General features: G+C 35.3%; 1 protein-coding gene across 1 annotated transcript in view; it reads right to left on the bottom strand.

Moving 5' to 3' along the window:
- The window catches only part of AGBL1 (AGBL carboxypeptidase 1), a 922,430-nt gene that overhangs the window by 778,989 nt on the left and 128,065 nt on the right, over positions 1 to 15,376 (bottom strand). Inside the window, 1 exon segment of the mRNA XM_043981214.1 lies at positions 698 to 735. Within this exon segment, the coding sequence (XP_043837149.1) occupies positions 698 to 735 (38 nt within the window).

Raw genomic sequence — 15,376 nt, forward strand, 5'->3', positions numbered from 1 at the left:
CCCTAAATTCCCACCCCCAATTCAAATAATGCTATACCTCAAATGCATAGTATTTTGTATTATGTACTGATGATTAACTTTGACCCAGTCTAGTTAGGTCAAATTAAGATTACCCCCACCTGCAAGTACATTTTTGTTGTTTTTGTTGAATTACATAGTTGAGGAGAGAGTTGGCATTGTATTTAGAAAAATTGTCTCCACTGTCCAAATAACTTGTAATATCTGATTGGGATGTGTGACACTGATGTCAACAGCATTATCCCCACCCATTAATCCCCCCATACACACACATACACACACAAACTCACTCACACTCACACTCTCTCTCTCTCTCTTTCCTTCTCTCTGGATCTGTAGCACATTTGCATTCCATTTGACACCTGGAGCCCATTCCAATATTGCTATTGTTTTCAGTGGGAAGAAGTAGGAAAGAATTCTGGAATCTATGACCTTATACAGACACACGGATTAAAGGGCCAAACATGTAGGCATGTATATAACAAGGATGCTGCTGTTTGAGACAGTTTTAATTGTCTTGATGAACCTTTGCCCACAGCATAAAAGTCATATTCTCTAAAGGACTCCTTAGAGCTCTGCCTCATTGTTTTATAGGCAGGACGCTGGATAGAGATGGCAAGAAAGCCCAGTTCATTCACCTTTGTGAGGAAAATAAATAATTTTTTAAAGAGGCACTTACTAGATTTCAGCAATACTGCAAGAACCTCTGTGGCAGCCCTGGAGGAAGGGAAAAAAGGAAGGGGGAAGTCAGTTTTCAGCAGTATTTTTCATTAGCCTGTAGATTCCATAACCATCTTGTTCACTGCTGTCACCTAACATTCCCATTACTAACCTGGTCGCATACATTCTATTGATCTCTCTACTGGACCATTAAAAAGGCATAAATGCAGAAATAGCACTAGGGCAAAGCGTCCATCTTTTTAATATGTCCCAGGAGTACCTTCTGCTCCAGAACATATCCTTTTGCCGCCTCCTCCTTCCCTCTCTCTACCTCTTCACTGGATGTCTCTTTTCCCTAGCTCCTTCCTGCCAGAGCTGATGCCAGTCTCTGAATCTGTGCTTGAAAAACATGGAGATCCCAAATGAGTCTTAGGGGAAGAAAGGAGAGAGAGAGAAGGAAAAAATATATGGAGATTAAGTGGGAGCTCAAGCATGCAGCAACAAGGTGCAAAATTCTTACAACATTTACCATGCTATGGACTAAATTTGAAAATATTCAAGCATCAAGTTAACAAAAAGTTGTACTTGAGAGTAGAAAGTTGTTATTTTGTGATTTTTTTTTTCAAATTCATCACTGTCTTCCATGGAAAGATTATCAACCTTACCGCAAAGTTGGGTATATAAGGATGAATATTTATTTTGGCACGGGACTATGGAGACATTCATCTGCCAACTGAGATTTATTATGTTAAGCCTAAGCAAATGCCTGTCCAGTTGGATGAAAATTTCAATGGCTTTGAAAATATTAGTGCAAAAAGTTGGGAGGGATTTATTTCTCTTTTGCTTTGTTTTAAATATTGAGATATATTACACTTTCATAAAAAGCTAAAAATCTAGACTTTAAAGGAGTGGACATTTTCACTGCCCATTTGAATCACCTGTCCAAGGTTCTAAAATGAGTTGTCAGCCAAACTGGTAACCAAACTTCAGGGATGATGATTCCTATATTCCCTTTTCTCCTCTGTTATGTTGCTGATTCTCTAACCAACTAACCCTGTCCCAAACTCTGCTAGGTGGATGGCAATATTGCACTATTCAAAATGAATTATCTAAGCTACAGCCATAGAGCTATTGTAATAAAACATTGGGCATGGATGTTCACAGGATTCAGGGGATTTCTGCAATGTCCCAATGCAACTGGTCAGGGGCCTGAAGCTGCTTTAGGTCCCCAGTGACAAAATCTATAGCTGGCTAAAGTGTCCTGGCTTTGTTGTTAAGCAAAACAAAACTAGAAAGGAGAAATGAAGACCACAAATTTGAAGGTAGAATAATCTGGTTGACTCCTTTATTATTAATCTCTTTTCCCTTTCCTTTCTGCAAAATAAGCACTATTATTTCTTCACTGCTTCTTTTCCTGATCTATGTGATCTGCCAATAACAGCAGCTAGAGAGAGATGAACAAAAAACTGGGTTTGAATCCCAACTCTAACACTTCCAAGTTATCTAATAAAAAGCAAGACATTTAAATTTTGACTTAAATGGAAAACTTTTCAATTTATAAAATGTAGTAAATAATAAATACCTATAGTATTTGCCTCCTAGTATTGTTGTGACATAATGTATATAAAAGTACTTGATAAGCCTTAAGGTATTATATATCCTCTCATATATACAATGGGGATAATAACAGCACCTACTTCTCAGGGTTGTTGTAAGGATAAAATGAGAAATTTGTAAGGCACTTAGCATAGTACCTGGCACATAGTTAGTGCTACATAAATCCATATTTCCTACCTTTACCCCCTATTGTCATCATTATTTTGAAAATTAGACCATTTTATTCTTTCTACGAACTCAATGTTACAAACCAGTATAAGGTCAACTCTTCCTTTCCTCTTTCCCTATTCCTACAAACTTTACCTCACACCCACCCACTCATACAATACAAGAAGATAAGCAGTTATACTACTATTTGATAGATTGGCCTTTTTCCCTAAAACTGTGTTACCCCCGATATGATATGTAGATAAATGGGGAGAGGATAGTACATCTCAAAGATCAAGTGTCACCATCCTGTCCCTGGCCTTCCCTCACTGCTAGATCTTGGAATCATCAGATTCTGACCTTAGCAACACTTAAAATGAAATATACAGTTTTATTCACATGATGTGATCACAACCAAAATTATCTGCTACTTTTGGCATAAATGCAATAAAACACTAAATCCATAATAACAGAAGCATTATGGAGAATAAAAGTGTACACTCTATTTGGTATGTTAATGCTAAAACCTTCTCAATTTTCTGTATTTCCTTCTCAATCTCCTTCTGACCTCTTCTTTGCATTGTTTTTGAATGGTTCATTGACTCTTTTTTATTTCTTCCCTTTTTGACACCACTTTTACCAACTCCTACATTCTCCTTCCTGATTCTATAAGAAGGAAGGAAGGAAGGAAGGAAGGAAGGAAGGAAGGAAGGAAGGAAGGAAGGAAGGAAGGAAGGAAGGAAGGAAGGAAAGAAAGAAAGAAGGAAACCTCCCTTGGAACAAGTTAGGATAGTCAGTCAGAATGGCCTAAGTTCCATTCATCAGACACTCATTAGCTTTATGACCCTGGAGAAGTCATTTAACCTCTCTCAGCCTTAATTTACTCATTTGTAAAATGAAGGATTTGGATTCATTGATTTATGAGGTCCCTTCAAACTCTAAATACATGATTCTAAATAGACACATTGATTGTGTTCATTCTGCACTTCTAGTTCATCATTTGTATCTGTAAAGAGGTAGTATATATTCATCATTGTTCTTGAGTCCTTGTTAGTAATGACAATTATTAAATTTCCTAAAGTTTTCAAAGTTGTTTTCCTTTACAATGTTGTACTCATTGTACAAAAACAAAACAAAACAAAAAAGAAAAAATAACATTCTTCTGGGACTGCTCACATTACTTTATATCAGCTCATAGAAATCTCATTTATCTCTAAATTCATTCCTTCAGCATTTCTTATGTACAATAATAGTGTATTAATTAATTTTCAATATTCAGTTATTCCCAAGTCAAGAAGGGCTGACTTAGTTTCTAGTTCTTTGTTACATCAAAAAGTGCTGCTATAAACATTTCAATACATATGGATCTGTTTCACCTTTCTTTGTTATCTTTGTGGCACATGCCTAACTAGTAGTATCACTTAATCAAAAAGTAGGCATACTCTAGTAACATTTTACATATAGTTATAAATTGCTTTCAGAATAAGATAAATAATTCACAGCTCTGCCAATAGTGTATTTGTGTTTCTATCCTTATTTGTCCTTGCCCCCAAAATTGTCTATCTAATTGGGGGAAGGTGAATGTTCAAAATTATTTTTATTTGCATTTCTCTTATTTTTATGATTTTTGAGTCTTTTCTTTCCATATAATTGTTGATAACCTGATTTTCTTCTTGTAAGGATTACCTATTTGTATCTTTGTATAACTATTTAAGGGGAGTGGCTCGTATTCTTATATTCTTAATCAGTTTCTAATTTCTTGGGAGATAGACCTTTTTCATAGAAACTTGCTAGAAAGATATTTTCACATTTAAGTATTTCCTGTCTAATTTTAGCTACATTTATTTTGTTGGAGAAAAACTTTATTGTATGTCATCAAAATTGTTCATTTATCTTGTATTATCCTCTCTATTCCTTGCCTTGTTAAGAAGTCTTCCCCTAATATATTTATTCATTTGTAAAAAAAGTATTTCAATTTGTCATTCGATTAGCATTTATTAAGTTCATACTGTATCAGGCACTGTGATAACTGTTGGGGATACAAAAAAGAGGTTTTAAAACAATCCCTCCCCACCAAGGAACTCACAGCCTAATAGGGGAGAAAATGAGCCATTATAGGAATAATCAAGCTATATTCATGATTAATAAGAAATAACTAAAAGAGAAAAGAAATTATAATTAAGCAGAGTTCAGAAAGCCTTCCTTTTAAAGATGAGTTTAGGTGGGACTTAAAGGAAAGCAGGGAAGCCAGTAAATGAGATGAAAAGGAAAAACATTCTAGACTGGAGAGAAAAAGTCCATAACCAAGAGATAGAGTATCTGCAAATCTTTTGGGGGGTTGTTTGTTTTTGTTTTTGCTTTCACTTTTGTTAAACCCATCTTTGATTCTCATGATTTGTGGGTTGTTATTTTTTTAGTATGTATCTGTTTTTTATTTATTGCTCTAGTAGTTTTTTTCTTTAAGTATTATGTCCAATTCCGTTATCTGTTCTGTATTTCTTTTGTAGATATGTTTACCACTATGTTTTTTGCTAAGGATCCTTTTGGCTATATCCCAGAAGTTTTTCTATGTTGTTTCGAAGTTATTAATTTCTTTGATGAAATTATCTTTTGTTTCAATGTATTCTTGGATCTCACAATTCTTTAAGATTAAACTATTTAGTTTTCATTTTCGCTTGACTCTTCTTCAAAGATCTTTATTGTTTTTGATTGCATTATAATATAAAACTTTTATTGCATAGCAATCAGTAAAGGATGTGGTTAATTTTTCTGCTTTTCTGAATTTGCTTGTGAGATTTTTATGACTCAGCATAGTCAGTTTTTGCACATCTTGTATGAGCTGCTCAAGTATATGTATATTGCTTTGTCTTCCCATTCAGTAATCACTAGAGTTATCATACCTGAATTTTCTAAAGTTTTATTCAGATTCTTAATTTCTTTCTTGTTTACCTTTTTATTATATTTGTCTAGGTCTCACAAGGATACATTGAGCTCCCCAAATATAACTTTACAATTTCTTCATTTAATTTTATTAATTTTTCCTTTAAGATTTTAGATACTATGCTATGCGACATTTATCTAGTATACAGTTCTATCATTGTCTATTTTGCCTTTAAGCATAATGCAATTTTCCAGTTTATCTTTTTAACCGTATCTATTTTTATTATAGCTTTGTCTTAGCTCATGATTGCTACCCCTTTGCTTTTCTATGTTAACCTAAGTTGAATAAATTCTGCCCTAGCCCTTCCTTTTAATTCTGTGTGAATTTTATTTCATATGTGTTTCTTATAACAAGATATTGTTAAATTACCTTTTGAAAGCATTTTCTGCCCTTTGATTTATGGATAAGTTCTTCGATTCACATTCATGTCATTACTGTTAATAGTATATTTCTTTCCTTCATAACTTCATGTAATTTCCCCTCTCTTTGCTCCATCCCCTCTTAATAGTGTGGTAAAAGAAAAGGAATTTGATCAACACTAGTGATATGTAACTGAATCGCTATGTTTCCATTCCAATGCCTCTCCTTTCTTTGCTTCACCCAAGTTCCAAAAACTGTTTCTTATTTTTTCTTTTCTTTTAATGTCCAGTCAACAATCCATCCTCTATAGTTGAGGTTTATTTTGCCTGTGGCTATTCCATTATTGATCCTTTACTCTTCTTAAAACCTTCATGTCCCCTTATCTCTACCTGTTTCCCCTTTGAATTTGCTATATTACTACATCAAAATGTGTGCATTTGTGTGTATTTAATACTCCTTTGTCCACTTCAGATAAGACTGAGGTTCATGTGATACCTACTCCCTCCATCTCTTCTGCCAAGTCTGTATAGTCTTCTTCTAATGCATCCAGATTATGAGACTTAGTAAGTTACCCCCTTTTCCCTCATTTATTCCTATCTATTCATTTTTCTCCATTTTCTTTCTTTTCAATGCCATGAAAAATAAATTATCCTAATTTCCTCTGATTATCTTATTATCTTTGAAGAAACTTTTGTTTCTTCTCCTCCATTAAAATTTAAGTACTTCATGATCTAGTGGCATGATCTGCTCTTTTCATCAGAAATACTTGAAAGTCCTTTATTCCAGTAAACATGTATTTTTTTACCTGGTAGGATTACACTATGTATTGCAGGATCAGTTATTCTTGTGTATCAGTTTTTATGTTTTACTTTTTGGAATTTCATATTCCAGAATTCTCTTACCTTCTTATTTTTGTTTGCTGGAAAATCTGAAGTTACAATGGTTCTTTGGTATTTGAATTATTTGCTTCTGGTTGCTGTCACTATCTCATTTAACCTAGAATATCACAATTTTGTTTATGACATTATTGGGAGTTTGACTTTGGGATTTCTTTCAATAGATAACTTGTGAATTATGTTCTAATTTTAATTTGCCCTCATAAATAAACAAAAATAAATAAAGTAAATAAAAGCAATAGTTTTGATTTATAATTTCTGAAATGTAATGCCTAGGCTATACTTTCTGGTCATGGTTTTCAGGGACTTTGATGGTTCTTAAAGTATCTTTCTTTCACCTGATTTTTAGGTCAGTTGTTTTAGATAGCAGATATCTTTCTTTTTTATCAATCATTTGGTTTTGTTCCAATATTTCTTGTTTCATGGAGTCATTTAATTCTGTTTGGTCTATTCCTATTTTCATGGAGTCTATTACTTAAGTAAGTTTTTAATTTCTGTTCTAATCTATTTGCTTTTTACCCAGTTCTTTTCTCTGGTATATTTATTTTACTTATAATTCCATTTTCTTTATTGATTGCTTCATTTCTTCTTAGCTACTTGTTGTCTTTGTAGTTAAAACATTTTTCCTCTGAAACAACCCATATGTTTTAAGAGTGTTGTGTCTTCTGATTACTCAAATCTCCAAACTCAGTTTCTGATTTGGGTTTTTGTGTCAGTGTCAGCCTCTACCCCCTTAAATACTATGGAATAGGCTATTCAGTTGCTGTTTTTAGTTTTCTGAGGTTCACACCACTGACTTCCACCTCCCATTAAGTGTCTGTACTCAAAACATTGACAGGCTTAAATTTTCCTAGTCACAGCTCTGTGGTCAGGTGTCACTTGTAAGGGTGTAAGACTTTTGTCCCCTCACCAAGAGGACTCTCTACTCTAGGTACTGCTGTAGACTATAATTACCCCTAGAGCCTCTCTACTAAAGATATTTCTGTGTGCTTCTGCCTTGTTCCCCACCTGTACCTATGCTAAAGTTCCTTCTCAGGATGCTTCTCTCAGCTCTTCTGGCTTCAATGTTGTCTTTTTCTGTAGTCCTAGGCTACATGAAGAATCATATTGATATTTTTATTCCTTGACCAATATTTGATTGCTGCTTTTTGTATACCAATGCTTGAATAAATATGGGAGAACTAGGCTCCTCTCTGACTTTTCACATTATCATCTTAACCTTAAGTATTATTCATGCTTTATCTATTGAACCTCTATTTCTATTCACACAGAGCCAAAAAACACCCACTTCCATGAGATTACCATAAATAATGGGGTTACAGAGTCAGTGACCACCTATGACAATACTAATATATAAATTTATCAAATTCACACTGGCTGTAAAGGGCAGTTCTGTTTTGTTCTGCAAAAAAAAAAAAAGTGGTATTTGAAGGAAAATATACCATCCAGTCCATGCAAAATTAATTGGGAGAGACTCAAAGCAGAGCCAACACTAGAGGATGGCAAGATAAGCATCATATATGAAAGAATGGGATGAGAAATATTTTTCAATATTCCCTTTAATAAATGCAAATTTTTAATTTCAGAAAATTTTCTCCTCTGATGCACAAATATATATATATTTTTCTGTGATGTCATGTCACATTCAAAGACTCCAATAGACAATAACAGAAAGAACCAAACAATTTTCAAAAGTTTCTTAGAGCAGACAAAAGGCTTATTCCACTTAGGCTCTGACTAGAATTATGGATATACCTGAGTGTAAGTTATTAAAATAATTCAGAGCTGTTCAAGCTCTATACAGAGATAGAGAAGGAAGGATAAAGGGAGAGACAGACAGACAAAGAAGTAGGGCCTGGCCTTGAAACAGTTTATCTGACCTAGACCACTATGGGGTTACAGGCCATATCATAAACTTGTCTTGGATGTCTCACAGCCTTGTAATAGGGCTGCTCACATCATCAATCAAAAAAAAAAAAAAACACACACACACATTTATTAATCACTTACTTTGTTCTGGTCCACAGTCTAAGTCCTGGAGATACAGATACAGAAATGATACAGTATCTGCCCTCCAAGAACTTAGATATCATGACTTCATTGCTATGGGATTAATTTTCAATAAAAGGAATGGAAATACAAGGCCCAGACATATAGCCTAGGAGGGTGAATGTAGGAATACTATTTCAGTAGAAGCAGGGAGAGGGCCAAGTTTGAGGGCACGTAGGGACTTTTCAGCTATAGATATTGTAATGATTGGAATGACGCCACCTGCTGGAGACTTACTGTAGAAAAGTTCTGCCATGAAAGGAAGCTCTTTGAGGGCAACAACATGCGTTTTTTCTTTGGCATCAGGAAGTGATGTCTGCTTGTGGGAGGAAGAAGGGAGGAACCTGGCGCTCTGACTGGGTCTCTTTCCTGAGGACGCTGGTGGAGAAGGGAGCTAGAAATGTGCTCTCCCTTTAATAGATAGATGAATGTAGGCCTTTCTTTCTCTCTTACCAAATTCTTATTCTCCTTAATAAATGCTTAAAAGCCTAACTCTTACTAAAGCTTAAAATTTATTGGCGACCACTCATTAGATATTTTAGACAGAATAGCTAGAATTTTAGCCCTTAACAATATCATAGTCATTGCTGGCACTACAATAGCAACAGCCTGGTATAATCAATGCCTAATTATCACCCAAAGGTAATCCTCTATTTGGGGAACAGAGACAACACTGGGGAAAAAACTGAAAATTAGGCCAAGTTTCCTTCAGGGTCCCCTATCTCCCTCATCTCCACTATCCTGTGGCCATTTTCTTCTCTTTGAACTTCCCTCTGAGTCCCATGGACCAGACATCCTCCCAGTCTTTCCTTCCTCTCCAATACTGAAACCTGGTGTATGATCCTTCATTCCTATCTAGTATAAATGACTGAAACTATTTCAATTTTGACAGTTCTTGGGAAATCTACCCTTACATCAGGGATCAGTCTTAAATTAATACTGGAATTTCTGGCCCCTCATAGTAGGAAAGAATTTGAGGATTGGGAGGAATCAGAAATTACCCTTTCTAATTGTCCTAAAATAATTAACTCTTAGAATTGTAAAGCTAGAAGAAAACTAAGAAAACCTCTAAACCAACTCCTTCATTTTAAGAGATGAGGAAACTGAAGCTCAAAAAGGTTGCCCAAGCTAAACCAGTGGTGAAGCATGACTGCTCTTCTGACTCCCAGTTCAAGGTTGTACCCTCCAGAATAAAGAGATCCTCCTTAACTGTATCCAAGAGCTTTCTTGGAAGTCTCACTCCTCTTCTGGTTTGAGCTGAGAAGGGAATATGGTCCATGAGTCCATGCCCCATTTCCACTAGAAACTAAAGCAGTCTGAGGAAACTAACATAGTCTTCTCTAACTCCCTCATCAAAAGTTTCCTTCCTTTTTATCACCTTTTCTCTAGATTTTCCTAAGTGACTGACTTGCTAATCTCTGATAATACCTGCTAATGACTTCAAGTGTTATGCCTCCCAGGGGAATCTACATTTTAAAAGAGTACTTATTTATTCAGCAAAAATGTATTAAGCACCTAATAAATATAAAATTCAGGTCTTAGAGATATTGTCCACAATAGGATCCTTGATTTTCATCCATATGATGTCTAATAATAAAGTGTCATTATTATTATGGCTAACATTTTCTTATGCTTTAAGATTTACAAACACTTTATCACGAAATCTGATCCACACAGTAACCCTGTAAGGAATAGTTGGTTTGGTGCCTGGGAAAGGGCATTTGGATATGGCGTGGAGGGAAGTAAGTTCAAATTCAGACTTTGCCATTTATTATCTGTGTGGCCTTGGGCAAGTCACTTAACTTTCCCGAGTCTCAGTTTCTTCATCTATAAAATGAGAGGATAGAACTAGGTGGCCTAGTTCTAAATCTATGATCATTCATCCATCATTGGACCCATGAAAGTTCTGAGTTACCCCACCCCCATTTTAGGATGTGTACACATAATCTATTATACTACCAAAAAAAAAAACCCAACAGTTGTCTCCTATGACTGGTAATCAATCCAGAAACATTTATTAAGCCCCTACTACGTGCTAATTTTTGGAGACACAAATACAAAAAGAAAGACAGTCAGTGCCCTCACTCTAATAGGCTGCAAAAGGAAGTTACAAAGTTGGAATGGAGGTAGGGGGAAAGGGGGACAAGGAGAAGGTACCTGGGCAAGTGAATGAGAGAAGTCCCAAAGTAATGCAGCCAAGTCAGAAATGGGTATAGCCAGAGTAGGCCAAAAAAAGTTTAGAGGAAGGAGAGACCCTTCTTGGGGTGGTCAGGAAAGGTTTTGTGGAAATCAGAACATCTAAGATGAGTCTTGAACAATGTTACAGTAGAGATTAAAGTGAAGGAGAAAGGGATGAGGTATTTCAGACAAAAAGACCATGGTATATGGGGGGGGAGGGGGGCATGTGTAAAGGTTTACCCTATTGAAATTTGTTAACTGGTTCCATGAAAATTACTTCAGTCCAAAAAATATTATAAAAGATAGTGCCAAAAAGCATCAGTTTATGTGCCCTCAGTAAGCTCCCTGGTACTGATAAGCAGACTGAAACTCTGGGCAGTTAGGCCCCTTAGGGCTTACATGCTAGTTCAGATCATTATCAATCATATGTTCCAAAGCTAAGGCAATTATCTCAATACCATTACAGGTGGGTTTTGTGACAATATAATAGAGTTTGGTTATAAGGTATTAATGATGTCACTGCAAAATGATTATCAGGATTATGAAAGGATTACAATGATTATTAGGATTATGAGAGCTGGCTGGAGTTTGGATGAAGCAAAAGGGGCCCTGTAGGAGCCAAGACAGGAGAGCAAGACATACAGTGTTTTAGAGACTGGTCATGTTAAGCTAAGAAATTTGGATTTTATTTAGTAGGCAATGGGGAGTGAGTACAGGCTTCTGTGACTTAATCAAAGTGGTAAAAATATTTGGAAGATTAATCTGCTAGTGAATGTGCAAGTTTTATTAGAGTGAAAAAGCAAATCAAAATAATTTTGGAATAGTATGAGGTCTGAGTCAGAACTAGGATGGTGGCAGTGGAAATGGAAAGAGGAATGGACATTACAGACAATATCAAGGATGAATTGACATTGAATTACTACTTGAATGACTATGCATACATAGATTCTGTTGTGTGTTTTTTTTTAGGGGGTGGAATGGAAGTGACAGAAAATAAATGTTTGTCAATTGAAAAAATAAATTTTTTTAAAGGACTCAAGGGTTGTGAACCTGGATGATTGGCATAACAATGGTTCCATTAATTTAAAAAAATAGAGGAGTTGATAGATTATTTTGTAGGAGAAAACCAAATCTTAGATATGTTGAATTTGAGAAGATAGTAGCACATACAAATGGAAGTTTTGAACTGGAGCTCAAGAAGGGGTCAGGGCTAGAGATACAGAATCTTAAACCTATATTTCTTACTCTGTCTTCAATACCTTAGAGGTAAGAGTTAAAACCAAGAGAGTGAATAAAAATTCAAGAGGAAAATGGCTTCATAGAAGCCATATTATCTTAGATGGACCTTGAAAAAAGCCAAAGTGGTGGGGAGAGACAGGAAGAGGAAGGGACACCTTTTGAACAAAGACAGAGCATAGCTTGGGAGAAAAGGAAGTGAGAAAATGAGATCATTCAGAGGCTTAAAGAAATAACCTTGGAGAATACCAGTTTTAGGATAGCAGGAAGGTAAAAATTTTTCTAGCAAAGGAGACAGAGGAGAAGCAGGTGGAAAGACAACCAGGATCGGGCAGAGTCTGAGCGGGCAAAGTAGGAGTTTCTAGATTCAAGGTCAGTGACACCTTTCAAGAGCACAGTTTTAATGGAGACATGAAAACAAATAAACAAAAAGTTTAATTTACACTTCTTTATCTGTGGTTAACCAAATAAATAAAATTATTTCATGAGCTGTGCCATTTGATCTAAGCACTGGAAAATATTCTTAATTTTCACCAAAAGGCCATTTACCTTATTTCTACTCAGTAGCTAAAAACAGTCTAAAGCTTCCTACTGCTTATCTCCATTGTTTTTGGCCTCTTATCTCTGCCCATCTCCCCTCTTGCCCAACCCCCACTGTAAAGTGTTGAAAGGGAATCTAACAGAAACTCAGCAACAATTTTACCATTTCATTAATTAAGAAACAATAAGTTTATTTTCAGATCAGGAAACAGTCACCTACATATAATGTGAGTACTAAGGCCCTCACAATGAGTGCCTTTTAGGGTGCTAGACTGCCATCTTCTGGAAATGAAAATACTGTGCTTACTAATCACCTCTCTCTTGAATACCGACCCTTAATGGGAAGATTATGGGCAAACTGTTCAAGTTGGTCTGATTTGATTGAAGTAATCAAACCACCAGCCTGAAGCTCTGAATTTCCTGAGGAACCTCAGTTTTCTTTCAGTGTAATGGTAGAGTACACTCTTTAATTCATGGACTTTTAAGTCCACAGTTGTATTTATCAGTCAATCAATCAATTAACAAAATATTTATCATAAGTGTCCACTGTGTGACAAGCATCATGCTAAATGCTGGAAGGGAGGACAGTGAGCCAAGGGGGGGACAATCAACCATTTCTGTCCTCAAAGAGCATATATTCTACTAGAGAAAACAACAGATACACCTACAATTATATAGAAAACATACATGAAGAAAGAACTATATAATTGTGAAACAAAGCACTGGCAGTTGGTAGGATAGAAAATAGATGTACTACAATGCCCCTGTCCCTACCTTTCCTTGAGTTACAGTAAACTTGTTGGCTACATTGGAAATTTTTATAAGATGGCTTTTCTAGTGGTGTCACTCAACCCCACTTTTTCTCAGAAAGCAAGATGGTCAAATTTTTATGATATAGAAATTTGCCTACAAGTAGGCAGATTGCTACCAGGACACTAAGCAAATTCACACTCTCCCTCTGACAGTCTCACTGTAGTCAAAATCTTGACAAAACCCACATAAACTATTCAAAATCCTTTTTTTCCCTTTCACTGACCTTAGAACTCTTTCTGAATCCTGATATTCTAAATATAAGAGAAGAAGGAGAAATATTCTGTCAATCTAGTCATAGATTTAAACACTACCTGCCAAGAAAACCAGACAGACTACTGTGTGCTTCTTCAAACATGGTGTCCTCTGTTAATGACATGCTTTCAAAGCAAAGTGCATCTGTGGAATGAGGTTGTATAGAGGTAAAACCACAGTTTGTGCTCAGAGAATTACTGGTTAACAAACTTCAGGAAATTCCACCTTCACTGAATGGAATATTGTTTACCATTAAAGGAAAGAATTCAAAATTGAATAGCTGATGTCAGTACTACCAGTTTCATTACTGCCTTCCTGTGTGTCCTTGAACAATTCCTTACATGTGAGGACCCACCAACCCAGCAGATCAAGAAAATTGGATTTAGCTTGTTACAAAAGATACAACTTGGCAATGGTTATGAAAGCTTTCAAGAAATCATAAATCATAAATCATGAAACAGGGGGCAACTAGGTGGCACAGTGGATAAAGTGTCAACCCTGGATTCAGGAGTACCTGAGTTCAAATCTGGCCTCAGACACTTGACATTTGCTAGCTGTGTGACCCTGAGCAAGTCACTTGACCCTCATTGCCCCACAAAAAGAAAAAAATCATAAAACGTTTTTTAAAATGATCAATAGGATACACTAGAAAAAGAAGAATCAAAAACAATTCAACTCAATAGTCCAGTGTTCAGCAAATTTTAAAACATAAATATCTTGAAGAAGAACTCTCAATTTGACAGGATCTTATGGGAAAATTGGAAAGCAGTTTGGCAAAAATGTTTAGACCAATATTTTACACCATATGCTACAATAATCTCAAGATGAAATATGCTAAGAGTTCAGTATCTCAGATCTGTAGGGAACCAAGACAACAATTTAATACCAAGAGCCATTCCTCAACCAATATGTGATATTAGGATATGAACAGAGTTCTCAATGGAATTGCAAACTATTAACAATAATATAAATGTTTTCTCCAAATTGCTAATGACAAAATAAAATTTTTAAAATACTGAGTTTTGGGGGAAGAATTAATGTTGGAGGGGCTGTAGAAAGACAAAATATATTATTACATGGTTGGTGAAGCTGTAAATTGCATAAGAGGTTTAGGAAATGTCTTGGGGTAGAGGGAGGGAAGAGAGGGTTGGAGAAAAATTTGGAACTAAAAATCCTATGAAAACAAATATTGAAAACTATCCTTATAAGTAACAGGAAAATAATAAAATACTTTTATATATATATTTTTTTAAAAAGAGGTTTAGGAAAGCAAATTCCAATTATGGTAATAAAATAAATATAATGTCTATACCCTTTGAACCAGAAATTCCAATACTAGCAATATACCCCAAAGAACAGAAAGATATAAAGAAAGGCCTGAGGCACACTAAAATACAACAGTACTATTTTAGAAAAAATAGATTTCACAAACTTAAAAATGGCTAAACCAATTACAATAAATGAATAGAATCAAATATTACTTAGCAGTAAGAATAATGAATATGATAAATACAGGAGAAGCATGAGAAGATACATAAACTGATAGAAAGTGAGGTAAGTATAACCAGGATAAAATACACAATAAGTATAAAAATGTAAGTAAAAAGAACAAAAATAAAAACTGAATGTTATGTGATAATGACTGAGCTTGGCTCCAAAAAATAAATTT

This window comes from Dromiciops gliroides, chromosome 2 (assembly GCF_019393635.1).
Source record: "Dromiciops gliroides isolate mDroGli1 chromosome 2, mDroGli1.pri, whole genome shotgun sequence".
Lineage (NCBI taxonomy): Eukaryota > Metazoa > Chordata > Mammalia > Microbiotheria > Microbiotheriidae > Dromiciops > Dromiciops gliroides.